The 20,596-nt window shown below is 37.9% G+C and overlaps 1 protein-coding gene across 1 annotated transcript in view; it reads left to right on the top strand.

Moving 5' to 3' along the window:
• The window catches only part of LOC126263300 (neural-cadherin-like), a 420,924-nt gene that overhangs the window by 213,149 nt on the left and 187,179 nt on the right, over window positions 1-20,596 (top strand). Inside the window, exon 12 of the mRNA XM_049960388.1 lies at window positions 652-860. Within this exon, the coding sequence (XP_049816345.1) occupies window positions 652-860 (209 nt within the window). The remainder of the gene's footprint in view (window positions 1-651; window positions 861-20,596) is intronic.

The following is a 20,596-nucleotide window of genomic DNA, read 5'->3' as shown; positions in this document are numbered from 1 at the left end:
GAGTTATGTGAGAAGAATAATACAATTTTGAAGAGATCTCAGAGTAGTGTCTTGCATCTTTAGTTATGCGCCAAGCTCCCATGACCCAGATCATCACGTGACTGAGCTAAGTAAACTACACAGGGTTTGTTGTTCATAAATGCACCACTCTACAAGTAAATTAAGCAGTTACATTAAATATGGTGTCTTGGATACAAGCTTAAAAACTTCTCAGCTCATAAATGAATATTCTGAAAATGTGTTTAGGGCAGTAGTGGGGACATTTTAATAGTGACAAAGATTAATGATCAAGTGATAGAAGTGTTTCCGTGTCCTAGAAACAGTATGGCCCAAAAATGATTTGTAATGAGAGAAACATAGAAATTTTAGTCCATTTGCTTCAAATATCCTTCATCCTAAATGCAGCTCTCAAGAAAAGAAAAAAATAGCATTTAAAGATTAATCAATGTAAAAATAAAATAAAATGTTTTAACTTTTGGGAGATCCTAAATTTGTAATATCAATTATGAATTTACTTTACTGGTGCATCACCAATTATAAGACTGCTGTTGATCTATGATAATATTAGTCATGGTGTTCAACAACTTCAGAAGTAATTTTGAACTATGTAACTGGTAATGAATCTTAATGTCATATATATTTTCTCAACAGAGGGTGCTAATGGTGATGGCATGGCAGTTGTCTCATCCCTTCGATCATTTGACCGAGAGCAGCAGAAAGAATATTTGATTCCAATTGTAATAAAGGATTCTGGAAATCCTGCCATGTCAGGGACCAGCACACTAACTGTTGTCATTGGAGATGTTAATGATAACAAAATGCAGCCAGGCTCCAAAGATATATTTGTATATAATTATATGGTAAGACATTCTTGTTCGAATTTAGTAGTTAGCTAATCCTCTGTAGAATAGACAATTGGCATGATTTCTGTAAAAATGGTGTACAGTGGTTCAGTTTACAGATTATTAAATACCAAAGCTGCTTACATTTTATAAATAGAAACATAGTAATCTTTGATAATGCTCATCTTTCTAGTGAAACACCAAGCAGGGTGGTGCAGTGGTTAGCACACTGGACTCGCATTCAGGTGGATGACAGTTCAAACCAGTCTCCGGCCATGCTGATTTAGGCTTTCCGTGATTTCCCTAAATCATTTCAGGCAAATGCCACGATGGTTCCTTTGAAAGGGCATGGCCGATTTCCTGAAAGAATTTTAAATTGTAGAATTTTATCCATGCTAGGCATAGAATATGGTAATTTTAAAAACTTGTGGGATATGACTCAGACTGAAAATCAAAGTGTAAACCTTTTGATTGAAAAATTATGCACAGTTGAACTGCATGACCAAAGTACAGGTGAATCAGCTGCATTTGTTGGACACAGTGGACCTGAGAAGAAAATTCAGCGAAATAAAAATGACGATAGAGAAAAATTGAAAAATAATATGGAATGTTCAAAACAAAAATTCCCTTATAAATGTGAGCAGGTAGACCACTGTGCAGCAGAATGTCCAATAAAAAAGACAGACAATAGCATTTGCATCAATCAGCCTGAGAAGAACGTTGCATTTTACCACATGCTTTCGGTGCCTCAGTCAATAACTGTATTGCAGTTGACAGTTGGTACTGCTACAGTGGCAGCAGAAATCACGTCACTGCAAATATTTTGTATCTTATAGTAAATTCACTGTTGCTCAAAAAATGTCAATTGGGAAAATAGGTGTAAGCATGTTGGCTCATGAACAGGAAACTGTGAAAGGTCCAAATGCAGTTGAATAATGCCAGAAAAAATGCTGAACTGAAAGATGCGCTTTATGTTCCTGAAGAAAGTGCTCACTTGATCTCTGTAAAAGCAGCAGTATGAAAAGGATTTTAAAACAAAGTGACTGGAAAAATGATGATGACTGATCACATCAACCATGGTCTCTTTGTTCTTGACATGTGTTGCTACACCAGCATAACCAGTTCAAATGAATTTGGTGATGTCACTGAAAATGCTGTAAGTTTGTCATGAGACATTCAGCCATCAACACAAAAGGAAAAAGCATGAAAAGTATCTTGAAGCAGATGAACATTAATGCAGAAGGGTGCAAAGAAGAATTATGCGATGGATGTGCACTGGGAAAAATGCATCAACTGTCATTCAGAAACTGAATGAATTGAATATTGGTTACTGGTGAAGAAATCCATGCTAGTGTAAATGGATCTACATAGAGACTCTCAGAAAAGGTCACTGCTGCGTATGTTTTAAAGATGATTTTACCAAATTTCATGAAATTCTCTTCCTGAAGCAAAAGAGTGGAGTCAGCACAATTCTGGAACAGGTCTTGAATGAAGCTAAGACAAACAGCCACATTATCAAACGTCCAGTTGTTGCAGAAAGACAAAAGCAATCCACTGTGGTGTGTGTTCGTTCTATGTTGAGCCCTAGTAAACTGCCAACTGTGGAAGGGAGAAACTTGCAATACTGCTAAATACTTTTTCAAAAACACTGCGAAGACCTCTATTGAAAACAAACCTCCTTGTGAACCCTGGTATGGACGACCAGTAGGCAATCTGAATAATCTGAGAATCCTTAGAACAGAGTGTTATGAGCAGGTAAACAAGAATTTTCATTCAAAGTTTGATGACAAGGCTGTGCATGGACATTATGTTTGGTATTTGAATGACAGAGATGCTTTAGGCTCTGGATTCCATCTTGGAGGAAGGTTGTGGTAAGTCACTATGTAAACCTCAAGACTGAAGTTGTATGCAATCTGCACACCAGTATCACTGAATTTGAAGTTGCTCATAATGAAACCAATTGACAGAGTCAACCTATTCAGATTTGTGATGAGGAAAAGGGGTCAGAAAAAGTCAGCCATGACAAGAGGATGCAGGTTTAAGTGAAGAGGAAATAGATTTGGATACGACATCAAGTTCCAGAGGAAGTCAGGTATTAAGTGAGAAACGAAGAAGCACATGTGAAAAGAGGAAGCCAGAATGGATGACTGGTGGAGATTATGTGTACTTGGCTGAAAACCCTGTCATCAGGGACAAGGATCCAAGCTGAAGATTTGCAGTCTAGTTGTAAAATGCAGTGGCTAGAGGTCATTCATGAAGAACTGAAGTCCCTGAAAGAGAATAATATTTGGGTAGTAGTTGAGTGTTCAAGTGGTGCACAGACTTCATAGAACTGATAAGTGTTACACAAGAAAACTACAGAAAATGGGAATGTTTGCTTTAAGGGCCAACTTGTGGCAAAGGGACAGGGAATTTACTATAAAGTAACATTTGGCTCTGTTGCATGTTATGATGTTATTTGAATCCTGTTGGCAGTAGCTGTTCCAGAGAAAATACATTTAGACCAGTTTGACATCAAAACAGATTTTCTCAATGGTTTACTCAAAGATGAACAACATGAAAGTTTTGAAGATGATGCTGAATGTGTATGTTTACTGAAGCAAAGTCTGTATAGTCTTGAATGGGCACTGCACTATTGAAGCAAATGTTTCATAGACTTCATGCTGAAAACTGGATTTAAAAACAGTGGGGCTGATCCATATCTCTTCCACTGTCAGAGCAACAAGAACTGTTTATATATTGCAATCTATGTTGATGATGGTTTAATTGTCAGTAGCAACAGAGAAGATACTGAAGAGTTCATGAAATGTTGAAGTCGGAATTTCACATAAGTAAAGGGTCTTTCAATAACTTTTTGGGTATGAAGATAATAGCAAAATGAAGATGGATTGATAGCAATCAACCAGGAGGACTATACTAAGAAAATTCTGGAAAGATTTGGAATGGCTGAGTCTAATGGAGTTTCTACTTCAGTTTGGTGCAAAGAAGATAATGTTAAAGAAAAGATCACAACCAAAGTTCCTCATTGCGAAGCTCAAAGCTGTATGGTGTCTTATGTATTTGACTATGGTCTTACATCCAGACAATGCTTTCCCAGTGAACAAATCACCTACAGCCATGGAAGATCCTACGGTGTAAGACTGGAATCAAGTGAAATGAATTTTTGGATAACTGAAGAATACAATGGGGGGGGGGGGGGGGTTGGGTGTTTCGGGGAAGGAGACCAGACAGCGAGGTCATCGGTCTCATCGGATTAAGGAAGGACGGGGAAGGAAGTCGGCCGTGCCCTTTGAAAGGAACCATCCCGGCATTTGCCTGGAGCGATTTAGGGAAATCACGGGAAACCTAAATCAGGATGGCCGGACGCGGGATTGAACCGTCGTCCTCCCGAATGCGAGTTCAGTGTCTAACCACTGCGCCACCTCGCTCGGTGAAGAATACAGTGGATCACACAATTATCTACAAGAACAAAGAAGGTCTAAAGGTCTACACTGATGCTAATTACGCTGGTGACAAAAACATGAGACATTCAATGACAAGTGTTGTCGCAACTCTGAGTCATAGGACAGTATCATGGACTAGTCAGTTACAGAAGGCAGCAGCAACAACCAGTATGGAAGCAGAAATAATAACAGCAAGTGAAGGAGCAAAGATTGCTGTATGAACTTACTGGAAGCGACACCCCCTGTACTTTGCATTGACAGTGAAAGTACAGCAAAATTGTCTAAAAATCCAATGTATCATCGAAAATCAAAGCACATGGAAGTCTATCACTTTTATGTCAGGGAAAGAATCTTGAATGGGGACCTTTGATTAGAACACATTGACAGAACTAACCATTTAGCTGATGCATAATCCACAAATTCAACTGCACTTGCTTTACAAAGCTATAAAGTGTCACATTACACAGATATATGAAAATAAACTTCATATTTTTATCTTCAGTGTTAACACTTCCTTCGAAGAAAAACTCCAATTCTTTCAAACAGTATCTCTAGTTGGGCCCTTTCCAATGGCTTGGTTGGTCATTGGAAAGGGTCCAACTTGAGATGCTGTTCGAAAGAATCGAATTGCAGAAACTTAAACCATGTGAAATTTAGTACTCATTTTCACATCTCTTTGAAGGAAGCATTAACATTGAAAATAAAAGTACAGAGTGCATTGTCATGTACCTATGTAGGTGACTTTGTATATCTTTATTAAGTAAGTATAGCATTCTAACTACACCTTAACAATATTTACATTCATTACTTAAATTCGAGATAAATAGTCCACCACAATTTGAAAAAAATAGTAATATCCACAGCTACAATATTATAAGAAGTCCTTCATTATTTATCACTGAAGCTAACAATGGCTTAAAAGGTGTCCAGTATTACACTCAAAAGTCTCTGAACATTTGCCTAATAATACAAAATGTCTGACAAATAGCAAAGCAAAGTTTAAACCTAAATCAAAATTCTTTCTATTCTGTAGAGGACATTTTTGTTAAAATCAAGTAGCATATATAATGTGGAAGATGAAGATATTTACTTTTTGTTAAATTTAAGTGCTCTTATTATCAATTTGTAACACTCACTTTACCCTTATGGCAATGTAAAACTATCATGACAGTACTGAGGAAGCTATTCTGATTCACGATCTATTAATTACTGCCCAAAAATCAGAGCTCAAAAGAGATCATGACACCCAACTGTATTCTGTGTGACTCTGATAATGTGAAATGATGGGAAAAGGGATTTTTGGGGGAACCAAACACCTCAATGTGCATACAGTGTACATGGAGTGTTGGAGTGTTCTCTAATCATTTTTGGACTATTAAGAAGGAGTGAATTGTTTTGTTGAAGGACCTCTGTGTGGTGTTGAAAGTGATCAAATATATGCACATATGTCCCTTCTGTACCAAAATAGTAAGAAGGTGTTTCTGAATGATATGGATGCTCATGAACAGTTGTTGTTTGGCATTGAAATGACAAGTGGTTTGCCTCAGTGTGGCTCACTACACACTATTAAAAGTTTGAAAACGCAATACTGAAATGCCTCATGTGTCAACTGCCCACAGTCTGGTCCAACTCAAATGCAGTTTTACATGTCTTGTTCATCCAGCACTTGACTATCACCCTGATGACTCATGTGAGCTCTGATGGCACTCCGATAATGTGAAATGCCAAACTGTTCCACTTGCTGTGGTGACAGATGCACTTTACCTCCAGTCAGCAGCTATCTCTAATCCCTTTAGTTATTAGTATGTATTTCACTAGGAGGAGGAGGAGGAGGAGATTAGTGTTTAATGTCCCGTTGACAATGAGGTCATTAGAGACAGAACACAAGCCTTCTGCAATTCAGTGTCCAAATCCACAAGAAGCTTCTGCAACCTCGTGACATGAGTGCTAATGCCCTCTTTGTTGTCACGTTGAACATGAAAAGATGCTTTGATCAATGTGTTCGATCATTGTGTACTGCTATGTTTGAATCACTCTCATAACTTGTTCCAAATTTTACCTGTGTGAGTGCATGTCAACAGAAGCTTTGTTACAGATTTTACTATACTCTGTATGGTGAGAGAAGAGCTCTGACAATTGATGTGGCTTTGTTTCACATGTTAGTGTGTCCACGACAGCGATTCAGATCATAAGTTTTTGTTCACATTACGTTTGGAAAAGGAGCTACACTGAAATCTCCAGCATATGAATTTATGTCCAGATTGCATGTTTACTTTGAAAGGGAAAGGGACAATGGTGGGCCTTTGATACCAGTGAGTAAAGTGATTGACTGCGTGACAGAAGCACTGAATATTTCTACAAAGACAGTGAAAAGAGTCACTATTTACAAAGAGACTGCAAATTCAGGTGGGAGCCCCATTATTTTGACACCTGGGAAGTCAAGGAAGAGATCATGTTGTGTGACTGAAACAGACAACTTTGACAAAAGTACTATCAGGCATAACATATATGCATGCTACAGCGGGAATAAGCACCTGACATTAAAAAAAGTTGGTGGCATCACTGTCACACAGTGGTTTGTTCACAGGCAGAAAGACAAGTTTCTCCACTGTGTGTTTTTTTAAAATGGCTTCCAGTGGAAAAGATTCTCAGGAAGAAGAAAGGTACCAATGGAATGCTGAGACATTGTGACATGCAGACTATGTCATTTCCTGCTTGAGGTGCTAGCAGTGAATCCAGAGAATGTAAAATGGATTGACAAAACATCGGTCAGTGTGTATCACGCACAGTCCATCGTATGGACAGACAACATGTGCCCTGAACTGTCAATGTGCCAACTGGTAAGAGAGATTGACTAATTATTGTTCATGCTGGCTCTATGAATGGTCAATTAACACAAGGAAATGAACACAAATTCATTTACAAACTGATTTGTTACTTGTTTGCCACCAAATGTCAGTTCTGATAGTGTTTCTGTAATGGACAAAGTGCCATAACATTTCGTACAATTAAATAAAACACCAACAACTGCTGCAGGGAGAGATGAAATAGTCAGCTGATTGAAAGACAATAAAATGGATTATCAACAGAATATATGAAATGTGGAATTTCTGGGGTGAGTGAAATGATACAGGCCGCTGTACCACTGTCATTACAACACCATCAAACTAGTTTGAGCTCAAATAAAAGCAGATATCATGGAGCAAAATAAAACTCCAGAAAATTGTAAGAACATCATGAAATATGTGTGGAAACTGATCAAAAGGATTGCTGATTCCCTTTCATATGTATCATTCTACACTGTCCAGTCACCTATCAAAAGCCTGAATAACCACTTTTGAACTACAGACCGCTAGGAAATGTGCAGGAAGAGAGTCAGTGAGGTTCTGGAAGGTCCAACAGGTCTGTGGAGCCATGCCAACACCAGTTCCGTGGCCAGCTGTGCACGGCATACTTTAATCACAGCAGCAGCAAATGTACTCAGTCAGGGGTCCATAGAGTGAACAGCCTGATCGAGATGGTCCCACAGAGTGTCAACTGGGTTTTAATGTTTAGAGTTGGGTGGCCAGAAGAGTATGGTAAACTCATCCTGGTGCTCTTTGAACCATACGCATACAATGAAGGCTGTGTGACATGTTGCATTATCCTGCTGGTAGATGCCATTGTGCTAGGGATAGATGCATGCCCTAAGGATAGATGTATACTTATGTTGATCCATTGTACCTTCCAGAATGACGAGATCACCTAGGGAATGCCCCAAAAACATTCCCTAGACCACAATACTCCCTCCTATGGCCTGGACCCTTCCAATGATTGTTGCAGGGTGTTCGTTTTCAGATATTTCGGAGCATAAAACGTGATTCATTTGAAAAGGCCATCTGTCTCCACTCTGTGTACTTCCAGTTCCAGTACTAGGAATCAGATCCAGCCTTCATCATCAGTGAACAACAGTCAGCATGAATGCATGAACCAGGTGCCTTCTGCAAGGGTCTGAGCACTCAGTTGCTCAGTGTTTGTACGTCTGTTGCCCGTACACATCTCTGTGGCTGTCATTCACCTGTCTTCTATGGCCCATGGTGCACCACAGATGCCTTGGTGCGAGTTGTTAATAGTGTCATTTTGCCATGCACGGCATACTTTTAACCACAGCAGCAGCCAATGTTTTACAAAGTAACAATCATGCTCATTTTGATGTCAGATAAATCACTCCATTTCCACATTATGGCAATGACTGTGCTGTTTTCCGCATCCCCAGATACACTTTATATATCCTCCATTGCTAGTGCTTCTACCTGCCGTCTTTGTGTGGTTATTGCACATTGATTTTGAACGTAGGTGGTGGTCTCATTAATGTGACTGGAGCTTGTATATAAGTGACACAAAACTGAATATGCTGGGTTTTTTTCTCCTCAGAAACTGAGGAGGATATGTAAACTGTTTTTGTGTTGCTGTTTTTATTTAAATTTTGTAGGCTGTTGTTTTGTGGTTAAAATTTTTGATCAGTTTTCTATGAATACGGTAGTGACTTGTTCGGCAAGCAAGTAGCTTTGGCTGACATTTGGCCTCTGTTGTGCAATTAAATAAAAAAGTTTTAAACTGAGGGGCAATGGTGTAGAAAATGACATGAGAAGAAAGACTAGGGTAAGGGTAAGGAAGTGGGGAGGAGGTCACTAGAGATGTAGAAAAGGGCAATAGCATGGAGGATTTACTGAAGGAACAGCTGCCACCTATGTAGTTCAAGGGAGATGATATGAGAGAAGAATCCATAAGGCACAGGTAATGTGCAACATCTAAATGTTTGGGTTTGTAGTTGGCTACAATCTTTCAGTGGTCTTTCATGTGTTTGACAGTGGTTTAGTTGCATATTTCTCTTACGTATCCAGTGCACTCACTTCTACTTTGTGAGGATTTGATCCAAAAGTATGCGCAGCTGTTGACTGCTGTCATTAATAAGAATGTTGTCAATTTCCATAGCTCTTTAAAACACTGTTACAGAAGCTGTTTGTTATTTTCTGTGCAAAAGTTTTATCTTCCATAATTTGATATTAATTTCTACAGTACATTCTATTATCGCTTATTTTCCAGGACTGTGTAGTCAGAATTAGCTCTTGTAATCATGTTTTTTTTTTTTTTCTGTATAGTTGTACAGTATGCCAGATGTAATAATGTGTGTGTTTGCCAGATGTTCTGAATCTTGCAGCATATTCAATATAAATTGTCAAATTCCTCAGTAAGTGTATGAATACTGATTAACTCTATATTCCTTTATTAATCAGATTCTCTTACATGCCAATAGTCCACAGACAGCACAAATGTTATCTTTCTGGGTTTTCCCTGGCTGTGCTCTTACAGTGTGTTATTTCTGCTTTCACTTGGAAATGTGATGTTGGTTTTAGCGATTTATTCTGAACCCTTTTAAGTGGTGGCACAGATTTGACTGGCAATTTTCAGTGTCAGACAGGCTCTTATCCAGATTATTTAGTGAAGTCAACAGCACATATTTGTACCAGGTGGTGGTGAAGATCCATGAAAGACAAATGTTAAGATGATTTTCCGTGTATGCTGACAAGGTGGCAGTTTGCTGTCTTCCTCTATGCTCACAGTAAATTTGATGCAGTTACGTGTATTGTTTAGGTGTTCCAAGCTTTCTCCCAGTTTTTGGAACCTTTGAAGCGAGATCACAGACGTATCATCTCAACAACACTCAAAACCCTGCGACTTACATAAAACCGTACCTACTTTGCCACATATTATTTTATGACAAAGCAAAACAGTTTATCATAAAACTGCATTGATCTTGTTATAATACTGATCATTATATTAAAAATATTGACATCAAAGTACAGCTTTGATGACCCTCCCTGCTATCAGTGCAAAAAACTGTTATAATGTTTGACATTGAAAAATGTGAAATTAAGTGCACTGTTCAAGCTGTGGCAACACTAGTATCATGCATCTACTAAAAGTCTGTGAAGGAACATTGTGCAATAATAAATTATATTACTCAACTGTTTCTTCTGGCTATGTGACAAAAATGCGGCTCACTGAAAAACATGGCTCAGTGTAAGAATTATATGCATCCAGGAAGTACGATACAGGTTTTCATCTTTCAGATAAGAAAACTACCCGTTTAAATTATATCCATCCTTTTTTTTGCATCCTTTGCTTCATATACAATATTTTTATGTTTCCACAATGATGAAATTACAACTAATCAACATGGCTATATGCGCCAATAACAACCACATCACTTGAAAAAAGAGACAGCATTGGTCGTATATTTTTTACTATTGCAAAATCGATTTTCTGTCACTGAGTGACCATCTTCAGTGCTATATTGTATAACTTAAATTGGGATGCACTGTTGTCACTAAGCTTACGGCAATCACATAGTAAAAAATATACGACCAATGCTGTCCCTTTTTTCAAGTATACCTGTTATCTGGTCGTAGTGCACAAGACAACATGGAACCACATCACTGTCTCACCAAGTACATAATCCAACTTCAATTTGTAACAGAGCAGAACAGATTCAAGACTACCATTGACATGTGCAAAAGCATATTACATAAAGAAAATCAGACATTCAAAACCTTGCAGCACAGTGATCTGACAGAGTATTGATTTTTTACATCCAGAGAAATTTATATATGATGAAATATTTCTTTTACAAATGTTTTCAAATTATCACCCAGAATAAAGTATACAAACAACAATAATAAAAGTAGTCAAAAGTTAAAAATTTATGTGATTTCAGAAAAATGTGTGACGTGTGATCTGGTTGCCTTAGTATATTGTGTGCTCCAAGTATTTATATGTATTGAGCACACCAATTGTTTGCGGGTATTGTATATTTCAGTTAGTGGTGAAAATAGGCCCATTGACTAGTTCCACTACAATAGCCCACCACAAATATTGCAAGCATGAAAATGGGAACAAAAGGTTGACACCAAAAATAATGCAAGTGTTCAGCTTTGACTAGTATAAAAATAATTAATTCTCTGAAAACTATTTTCTGAAAGTAAAGCATATATAGTGATTGTAGAGGTTGTCACCACAGTTATATTTAGATAATAAAAATTACATAAATGAACTGAAACACTGAAATGTTACCCCTGCCCCCTCACTTTTTCCCCAAAGGAAACCTGAGTTACATGTTGTTATAAGACATAAGTAAACAAGTAATAAAATAACAATTTTTCTACAAAATACATAAAACATTTATATTTTGTATTGTACAGTTATTGGTCTAAATCATGTAAGTATTTACTTTGCAGACAGTGAAAATTTGAAAAACATTAAACAAACTTATATTCCTCATAATACAATAATTATTACACATATTATTATAATATATGTGCAAGAAGATAGTAAAATTGACAAATTTTTCTACAAAATCTTTACACTGCTAGGAAAACAAAGTAAAAATCAAAATAATTTAAAAACTTAGTTATGTATTTACTACATCTGATAAATGCATGAAAATTAATTCACTCTAACTAATAAACAGCATTTCACAGTAGCATAGTGCAAAACTGGGAAAATTGGTTAATTAATCAGACACAAATGCAATATTTAAATAACAATATAATAGTCATATTTTTGTTAATAATAGGTAGAGTTTTAATCATAGTCTCAAAGCATAAAAAGTGTTTGTAAGAGTAAAATGGTTTCTTAGAATTTTTGATCGTTTTGTAAAATTTAGAAAACACCCTAAAGTTGCAACATTCTCCTTCAAAAACAGTTTCTGATACCTTTCTTCAGTTTTTAAATAGTCTTGTTCAACATTCTGGTAATATAAATTGTTAGTCAGCAGCATCATAACAGTACAAATATTGTCACAGCTAACTTTTCTACTATTTTCCTTACTTCTCTTGTCTCAAGACTTGCTTTATCACAAAAATCATTACGTTTCCTCAATATACTTTTCTCCTAGCCATCAACACCACAGTAATCATATAATGTACTCCCGACATATTTCCTAATGCAAACATATACTCTTTCACATAAATAAAAATGGCACACTATACAGTAATTCAGAATATATTTCCCTAATCTTAACTATCTTCATCTACTACATCACCATTGACATGACCAGCATCATCACAACATAGTTCACACTAACAGCTTCATATTGTAAAAATATTCTCACCATAGAGTATCGACATATAATCCATAATCACCTAGTATATATAGGTCATTTAACTTCATTCCCAAAATACTATTACCATCATCAGTCAACCTTCCTTTGAAAATTGCTCTTCACTCTCATTTATAACAATTTTCAAAACTTACCATATGTATGTGGTCTGAAAAATAGTTTCCTTTCTCGAATAAGATGCAATGTATAATGTGGTTTCTTTTTTCAAAATGACATAACTGTTTCCAAAAATAGGCAAAAGTTCATGTACATTTATTTCTTTTAACCAACCAGAACAAAATGTAAAGCATACTCAATATTCCCTGCAAAAATATATCCTTTTTTCCAGTGATGAACCTTTTTTCCTAGTAAAAGCTGTATTTTATTTTTTAGCAATATTTGCCAGATGTCAAGTAACAGTGACCTCTCACTTCTAATATTATCTTACTGTACATTACAATTTGCCTACCAAAGTTGGTTTCTGCTTTGTTTTGATGGCATTTTGTACTTAGCATTGATGGTAACTGTAACATTTCCTTTTTATTTCATAGTTTGATTAAATAATTATTGTTATTGATTCAACATATTTCTGTACTATGATATCTGCAAAATCAACTAAACTCAAAATTTACTTTACCTCCTGTCTCAGATTTTCATTAACCATATTCTTCAGTTATTGCAAATACTTCACTATTATTTCATACAATATGATTTCATGAACATAATTTAGTTCTGTATGTGACATTGAGTCATTAATCAGTGCTTCTCCAATATACATTGAGGTGACAAAAGTCATGTGATAGTGATATGCACATATACAGATGGCAATAGTATCATGTACACAACGTATAAAAGGGCAGTACAGTGACGGAGCTGTCATTTGTACTCAGGTGATTCATGTGAAAAGGTTCCCAACATGATTACAGTGGGATGATGGGAATTAACATACTTTTAACACAGAATGGTAGTTGGAGGTAGATGCGCGGGTTATTCCATTTTGGAAATTGTTAGAGAATTCAGTATTATGAGATCCACAGTGTCAAGACAGTGCCAAGAATACCAAGTTAGGCATTACCTCTCCCCACAGACAACACAGTGGCCAACAGCCTTCATTTAATGAGTGAGCAGTAGTGTTTGCTGAGAGTTGCAGTGCTAACAGACAGCCAACACTGCTTGAAATAATCACAGAAATTAATTGGGACATATGACAAATGTATCTGTAAGGGCAGTGCTGTGAAATTTGGTGACTGGAAAGCCATGGCCTGGTCAGATGAGTCATAATTTCAATTGGTATGAACTGATGGTAGGTTTCGAATGTGGTGTAAATCCCACAAAGCCATGGGCCCAAGTTGTCAACAAGGCCCTGTGCAACTGGTAGTGGCTCTGTAATGGTGTAGGCTGTGTTTACATGGAATGGACTAGGTCCTCTGGCCCAGCTGAAATGAACATTGACTGCAAATGTTTATGTTCGGTTACCTGGACACCATTTGTAGCCATTCGTGGAGTTCATGTTTGCAAACAACAATAGAATTTTAATGGATGACAATGCAGCATGTCACCAGGCCACAGTTATTTGTGATTGGTTTGAAAAACATTCTGCACAATTCAAGAAAATGATTTGGCCATCAAGATCACCCGACATGAATCCTATCAAACATTTGTGGGACATAATTGAGGGGTCAGTTCACACACAGAATCCTGCACCAGCAACACTTTCACAATTGTGGATGGCTATAGAGGCAGCATGGCTTAATATTTCTGCAGGCGACCTGCAGCAATTTGTTGAGTCCCTGCCACATCGAGTTGCTGCACTAGGCCAGGCAAAAGGAGGTCCAACACGATATTGGGAGGTATCCCACAACTTTTGTCACCTCAGTGTACATCATATTTGTCCCTAATACATTACCATTAATCTCATCCCCTCACAATATATTCTCAGTAGATTAAAAACCATTTTAGATCCCCAACAACAGCAGTAATCTCTCACCTTACAGAAACACCATGGCAGTATCTTAATAACATTCACTTCCAGTTACATTACTACAGAAACCATTCTGAACAACAGCACCATTAGATGGCTACGAAGTCTTTCGTGACGTATTTCTTGAATAAAAATCTCTCGGTGTATATGCCGCGTCAATTCAGGATAAAACTCCAAGCTTTCGACCACTACATCCATGGTCATCGTCAGGGCTAAAAACTGACTGTCGTGACCTAGCAAGGTTCCCACTTTTATATGCAAAGGACGGCTTCTGATTGGCTGGAATACGTCATAGCAATAGTGATATGGCGCGTAGTGAAGTGGTGCCCTCTACTTCCATAGATGTAGTTTTTATCCCGCGTTGCTTGCAGCGCCATCTCTTGAATCAGGAGGTAAAGTGCGGGAAGTTTTTCTCTGCGATTTTTCTTTATCCAGTGCACTCTTCCAGGTGCTTGGAGTTTTATCCTGAATTGACGCGGCATGTACACCGAGAGATTTTTATTCAAGAAATACATCGCGAAAGACTTCGTAGCCATATTAGTTTCCTCTACGGGGAGGATATAGCGTGCAGCATTCGTTACCTGGAGAAGCTGCGCCTGAAACAGTCTCAGTTGCTGAGCAACCTGGCTTTTTTACAATGCTGTCGTGACAAGGAGATAGTACCGAAGTTTGCAGTCATCAAACACATCAGAACCGCTGCAGTAAACAGAATTTTACGAAAGACCAGCCATGCTATTGTGAAAGAGAGGATACGTCGTACCAGGTATGCACTAGACATGAATGCTCACCTGTTATTTAGTTGCCATTTATTTCTGGCCCGAGTCCTCTCACCATTGGACTGGGAATGGGTGGATATGACTTTGGCGGCACACCAACGAGCCAATTTAAGCAAGACTACGGCAAAACAGGCCAATAAATTTGAGCAGCTTAACCATGATCAAGGAACTACTGGGTCCAACGGCATTCACCACACTGTTATCAACTTCTCTGAGAAGGAACTTGATGAAGCTACCATCTCGGCTCTGAGTAAAGGATTGAACTTTGCCCCAGCTCCACGTAAGTTACTGGTGGTTGAGATTATTAGTGGAGTGGAACAAGCAGTTCGTCATCTCCCTCAAGAAGCAGCGGATGACATAAGGCTTGCTACTTGCCGTATTTTAGCGACATCCAAGCCGCCTAAGTCAAACATCAGCAGAGAGGAGAGACAAGGACTGAAATTGTTGCAGAAGGATGAAGATCTAGTTGTTTTACCTGCTGACAAGGGGAGCACCACGGTAATCCTCAATGCTACAGATTACCACAATAAAGTTGGATTGTTACTGGAGGACAGCACATACCGGATTCTCAGACAGGATCCCACATCGGCGCTCAGCAGGAAGACAAGGGAGCTACTAAAAAACTCCGGCCTCTCTGACAAACTGGTGAAGAACTTACAGCCGAGAGCACCTAGGCCACCAAGACTGTACGGTTTGCCAAAGGTTCATAAGGAGAACGTCCCGTTGAGACCAATTGTTAGCGCTATTGGCTCTCCTATGTACAGGCTTGCAAAACACTTAACTAAATTGTTGGCGCCTATAGTTGGTCACTGCCCACATCATATTAAGAATTCAAAAATGTTTGTTGATATCATAAAACGGATGAAGTTAGGCCCAAGTGATATCATGGTCAGCCTCAACGTGGTTTCTCTGTTCACCAAAGTACCTGTTGATGACACATTACAACTGTTGGCTGCTCATTTTTCCTCAGAAATTTTGTAGTTGTTCCGGCATACCTTGACGACCACTTACTTTTTATACAGTCTAAATTATTATGAAATGACGGATGGAACAGCCATGGGTTCGCCACTGTCACCAGCAATAGCGAATTTTTTCATGGAGGACTTTGAAGAATGAGCATTGAGCAGTGCTCACCTCCGCCCATCATGCTTCTACAGATACGTTGACGATACCTTTTTAATCTGGCCACACGGCAGCGACATGCTGCAGCAGTTCGTCGAACATTTAAATGGTGTACATCCAAACATAAAATTTACATTGGAGGTAGAGAAGGAAGGGAAGTTACCTTTTTTAGATGTGTTGCTGGAGCAAAAGCCGGATGGACGACTGTGCCATTCTGTGTACAGGAAGCCAACCCATACAGACTTATATCTGCATAGCCATAGCTTCCATCATCCGTCTCAGAAGAAAGCTATGTTGAATACTTTAGTACACAGAGCCAGGACTATTTCCGACAATGACCACCTCGATGCCGGCCATATACAAGAAGAGGACCAACATAGAGCGTGGCTTCCTTTTTGCGGTGCTACAACGAGCAAGGTAGCCAGAGTCCTGAAGAGGCAAGGAATAAAACCAGTTTTCCAACCACCTATGAAAATTAAGGAAATGTTGAGATCAGTCAAAGATAGTCTCGGCTTAAAAGTGCCGGGAATTTATACTATTCCTTGCGAATGCGACCAGAATTACGTGGGCCAGTCTGTAAGAACCATTGCCAACCGCTGCATCGAGCACCAGCGCCACCTGAAATACAGGTATTTGGAAAAATCAGCGGTGGCTGAGCATAGCCTGCTTAACAAGCATAAGATTTTATTTGAATAAACCAGAGTAATAGCCCACGCATCAAATTACTGGGACTCTGTGATCCGGGAAGCAGTCGAAATTAGACTTAGCGATAATAACTTTAACAGAGACAATGGCTATGCACTTAGCAACACTTGGAAGAGTGCACTGGATAAAGAAAAATCGCAGAGAAAAACTTCCCGCACTTTACCTCCTGATTCAAGGGATGGCACTGCAAGCAACGCGGGATAGAAACTGCATCTATGGAAGTAGAGGGCACCACTTCACTACGCGCCATATCGCTGTTGCTATGACGTATTCCAGCCAATCAGGAGCTGTCCTTTGCATATAAAAGTGGGAACCTCGCTAGTTCACGACAGTTTTTAGCCCTGACAACGACCATGGAGGTAGTGGTCGAAAGCTTGGAGTTTTATCCTGAATTGACGCGGCATGTACACTGAGAGATTTTTATTCAGCACCATTATAATTTTAACATCATCTACTTCATACAGATCAGAGCAAGAGCATGTAACACTAATTTTTCAAACAATGGAAAATCCAGGATGGCATGTGGCTCCAGCTGCCAGAGACTGTGGTCATGTGTGTGTGAGTTGCATTTTCTGTGTGTGTGTGTGTGTGTGTTTGACTTCAAAGCCCTAGCTAGTTGAAGACTAACATTCCGACAGACTTTTTGTTGTGCTTTTCTGCAATTCCGCATCTCCACTATATTGTAACACCAGTTTTTATCTCATTAAGTTCGTATAAAGTCAATTTATCTGATTTTTCATAAAGCTATTCTTCTACAATATTCAACTTCACACGTGGAATGATAGAAAATAGCTGTTGCACTTTAATTCAGATTTCTGCCTCCAATAGCATCTTTAGCACGAGGGTGAGCTGGAGAATAATACTTCCAAATTATTATTATTTTTTTTTGTGAAAGCTCTTAAAGCTTTTTAAATAAAACAAACGTTATTAACATTCTACATCCTTATTCTTCATGTCTACATATTTGTAGTTCCCTGCCACTAGAAGACACCGAACTGTATCATGTAACATGGCAGTGTGTAACGTAACTGTTTCAGGGTATGAGAAATCCAACATGACAATGTCAGATCACACACAAGCACTGCAACATCTGCAACAACATGACATCTTGGTTTCACTGTCGTTGTGTCGTTGATCACCCCCCTCCCCCTCCCCTCCCTCGGCCCCCAACCCATACAGTCCCAACTTGGCCCCATCCTATTATCAGTTGTTTCCAAAACCTAAAGAATACCTTTGAGGACTTCAGTTTAATAGTGATGAAGTGGTGCAAGCAAGATGTGCCTCCATCATCAAATTCAAACATTCTACAATGATGGTATGAACAAACTGGTGACTTGTTGATAGAAATGTGTTTGTCACCAGGGTGACTATGTTGAGAAATAAATATGTAGGCATTAAGAAGAAAGATGTAGCATGTTAATAACAATTGTTTTATTTGAAAGTCCATAAGAGTTATCACACAAAAAAGATCACAGGCTTTACTTTTCAGCATGCCCTCATAACTTCTGTATTCTTCCATTTATCATGAGCTGTATTACTACAGCATGGTGGTAAAAACCAAACTAATTACCTGTGTAACCATAATCTTTCCAATAATGAAAATAGTTTTAAAAATTACCTCAAGACACCATACCTTTGGTATACAGCTTTCATATACAGGCCTTTACATAAATTAATCCAACAATCACACAATACACCATGTATTTAGCCAAATATAAGATAAGGTTTTTTCCCAAATTCACATGTAGATTTATTTTGGAGAATTTGGAAGGCCAGGGATGGGCACACAGTACTTCTGTTTGTACAGGATTGTGATTTCCTGATACATTGAAGTGCTTGGAACATTGTTGACTTTGCTAAAGCAGTCATCTGACATTTGACTTGTGTGATGCTTGTGGAAGGGATATGCAAGAAACTCTGAACTAGCCATTACAACAGTGTATTGCTTTGCTTAAAATTTGAAGATTTTGTGAAACACAGGAGGAAATAACATTAATTTTTGTCATCTTGCAAACTCATTGTATTTGAACAGGTTTGCGATAAGAGTTCTCGTACATGTACAGATACAGTGTACAAACATTTATTCTCCTTTTTAAGCAGAGGTAACATTCAAAGATGAAAATGTTATTCTTCACAATACATTACTTCAATTTGGAACCAAATCAATATTTTATTTGTTTAGTGGAGACTGTAATGTTTTAACAAGTGGGTTGCAAATGAGAAATTCAGTCATTGTTCTCACTCTAGAATAAGAGGTAAAAATGTTAACTGTTATTCTAAAGTGAGAACAGTGGCTGAATCAGCTTTAGAACAAGATGGTGACTTTCAGATGAAATAAGAAAGAAAATTAATGTAGAATTAAATGTCTAGCAAATGATATTAATCCTATTAAACTGACTGTAATTGTTATCATGAGAATAAATTGCAGTGGCAAAACCTGTCATTGATATAGTTCCAACAGAGATCTCTTGATCATGGGAAGAGTGAAAATTCGTGAATTGTACTAAGTCATGATTGCAATCATTTATATACATATTAGTTGCTGTTGTTACATATGACCTGCACCCTAGAAAATACTGAAGTCCTTGTTTCACCATTGCTCAAGCACAGCACTACAGAAAGGCCAGAAGGGGAACACTGACATCAGCTTGGCTGAAATCTAGGATGAGTGCAGAGCAGGCAGTGGGGAGCAGATACCAAATTTTGTCTGTATTGCATACTTCGACTTTTCGTGAATGTGGTTTGGGGTCCATTTGTAGTCAGAATTGAATTGACTTTAAAACTGGACAACTACTCAACAATAGTATATATTTCTGTAGGAGACGGTAGAAGCCTAGATACAGGCCAGTGGCATACTTACGTTTTCTGTGCAGAAGTGTTGTTGCCACTCACAGTGAGGTATGATGGGAATGAAAGGGTGCATGTCAGCTGCTGGTTCTACACAGAAAGTTAGAGAGCAGCACGAAGACGATAAGTTAGGAGGCAAGAGACATTATAACATTTTCACGTCAGTACAGAAAAAAAAATCTGATATGTATCCAGAATGAACGGCTATGTTTTCAGGGTGCCACCATAACCACCACATTAGAAACTGCAACATTTTTGAAAAAAAAAAAAAAAAAAACACCAAATATTTGTGTCACAGGAGATATAAAATGTGAAGCTGTGCTGCTAGGATGATGATGATGATTAAAAATAGCAATACTAATTATGACAGGCTTTATAAACAAAAAGGATAGTGTAGATAAAAATTAATGTAAACCATTTCATTTTTAATCTTTTATTTCTCCTTGTATTACCAAAAAGTAGAGAATCAGTAAATAGTTTAAGTTTAAAATTGATAGAATGTTAACTTTTTAGGCAGATACTTTATATCAATAAAACAATGAAAGCTAGAAAATCATTTATCAATTCAAGCAGAAAATGGTAATAAATAATTTAGATAGTACTTTCCAAACTCATTAAATGCAGGAGAACAGTGTCCCTACACAAGATCATTTAATGTATTTGCAAAATCCTCATACAAATTGTCAATTTCACTCTTATTAACTGTCTCTACATTGTTACCAAGTTATTTATGTGTTTCT

The sequence above is a fragment of the Schistocerca nitens genome, chromosome 6 (genome assembly GCF_023898315.1).
Source record: "Schistocerca nitens isolate TAMUIC-IGC-003100 chromosome 6, iqSchNite1.1, whole genome shotgun sequence".
Lineage (NCBI taxonomy): Eukaryota > Metazoa > Arthropoda > Insecta > Orthoptera > Acrididae > Schistocerca > Schistocerca nitens.
Note: the sequence above shows the minus strand (reverse complement) of the source record. Positions and strands in the feature narration are given on the sequence as shown.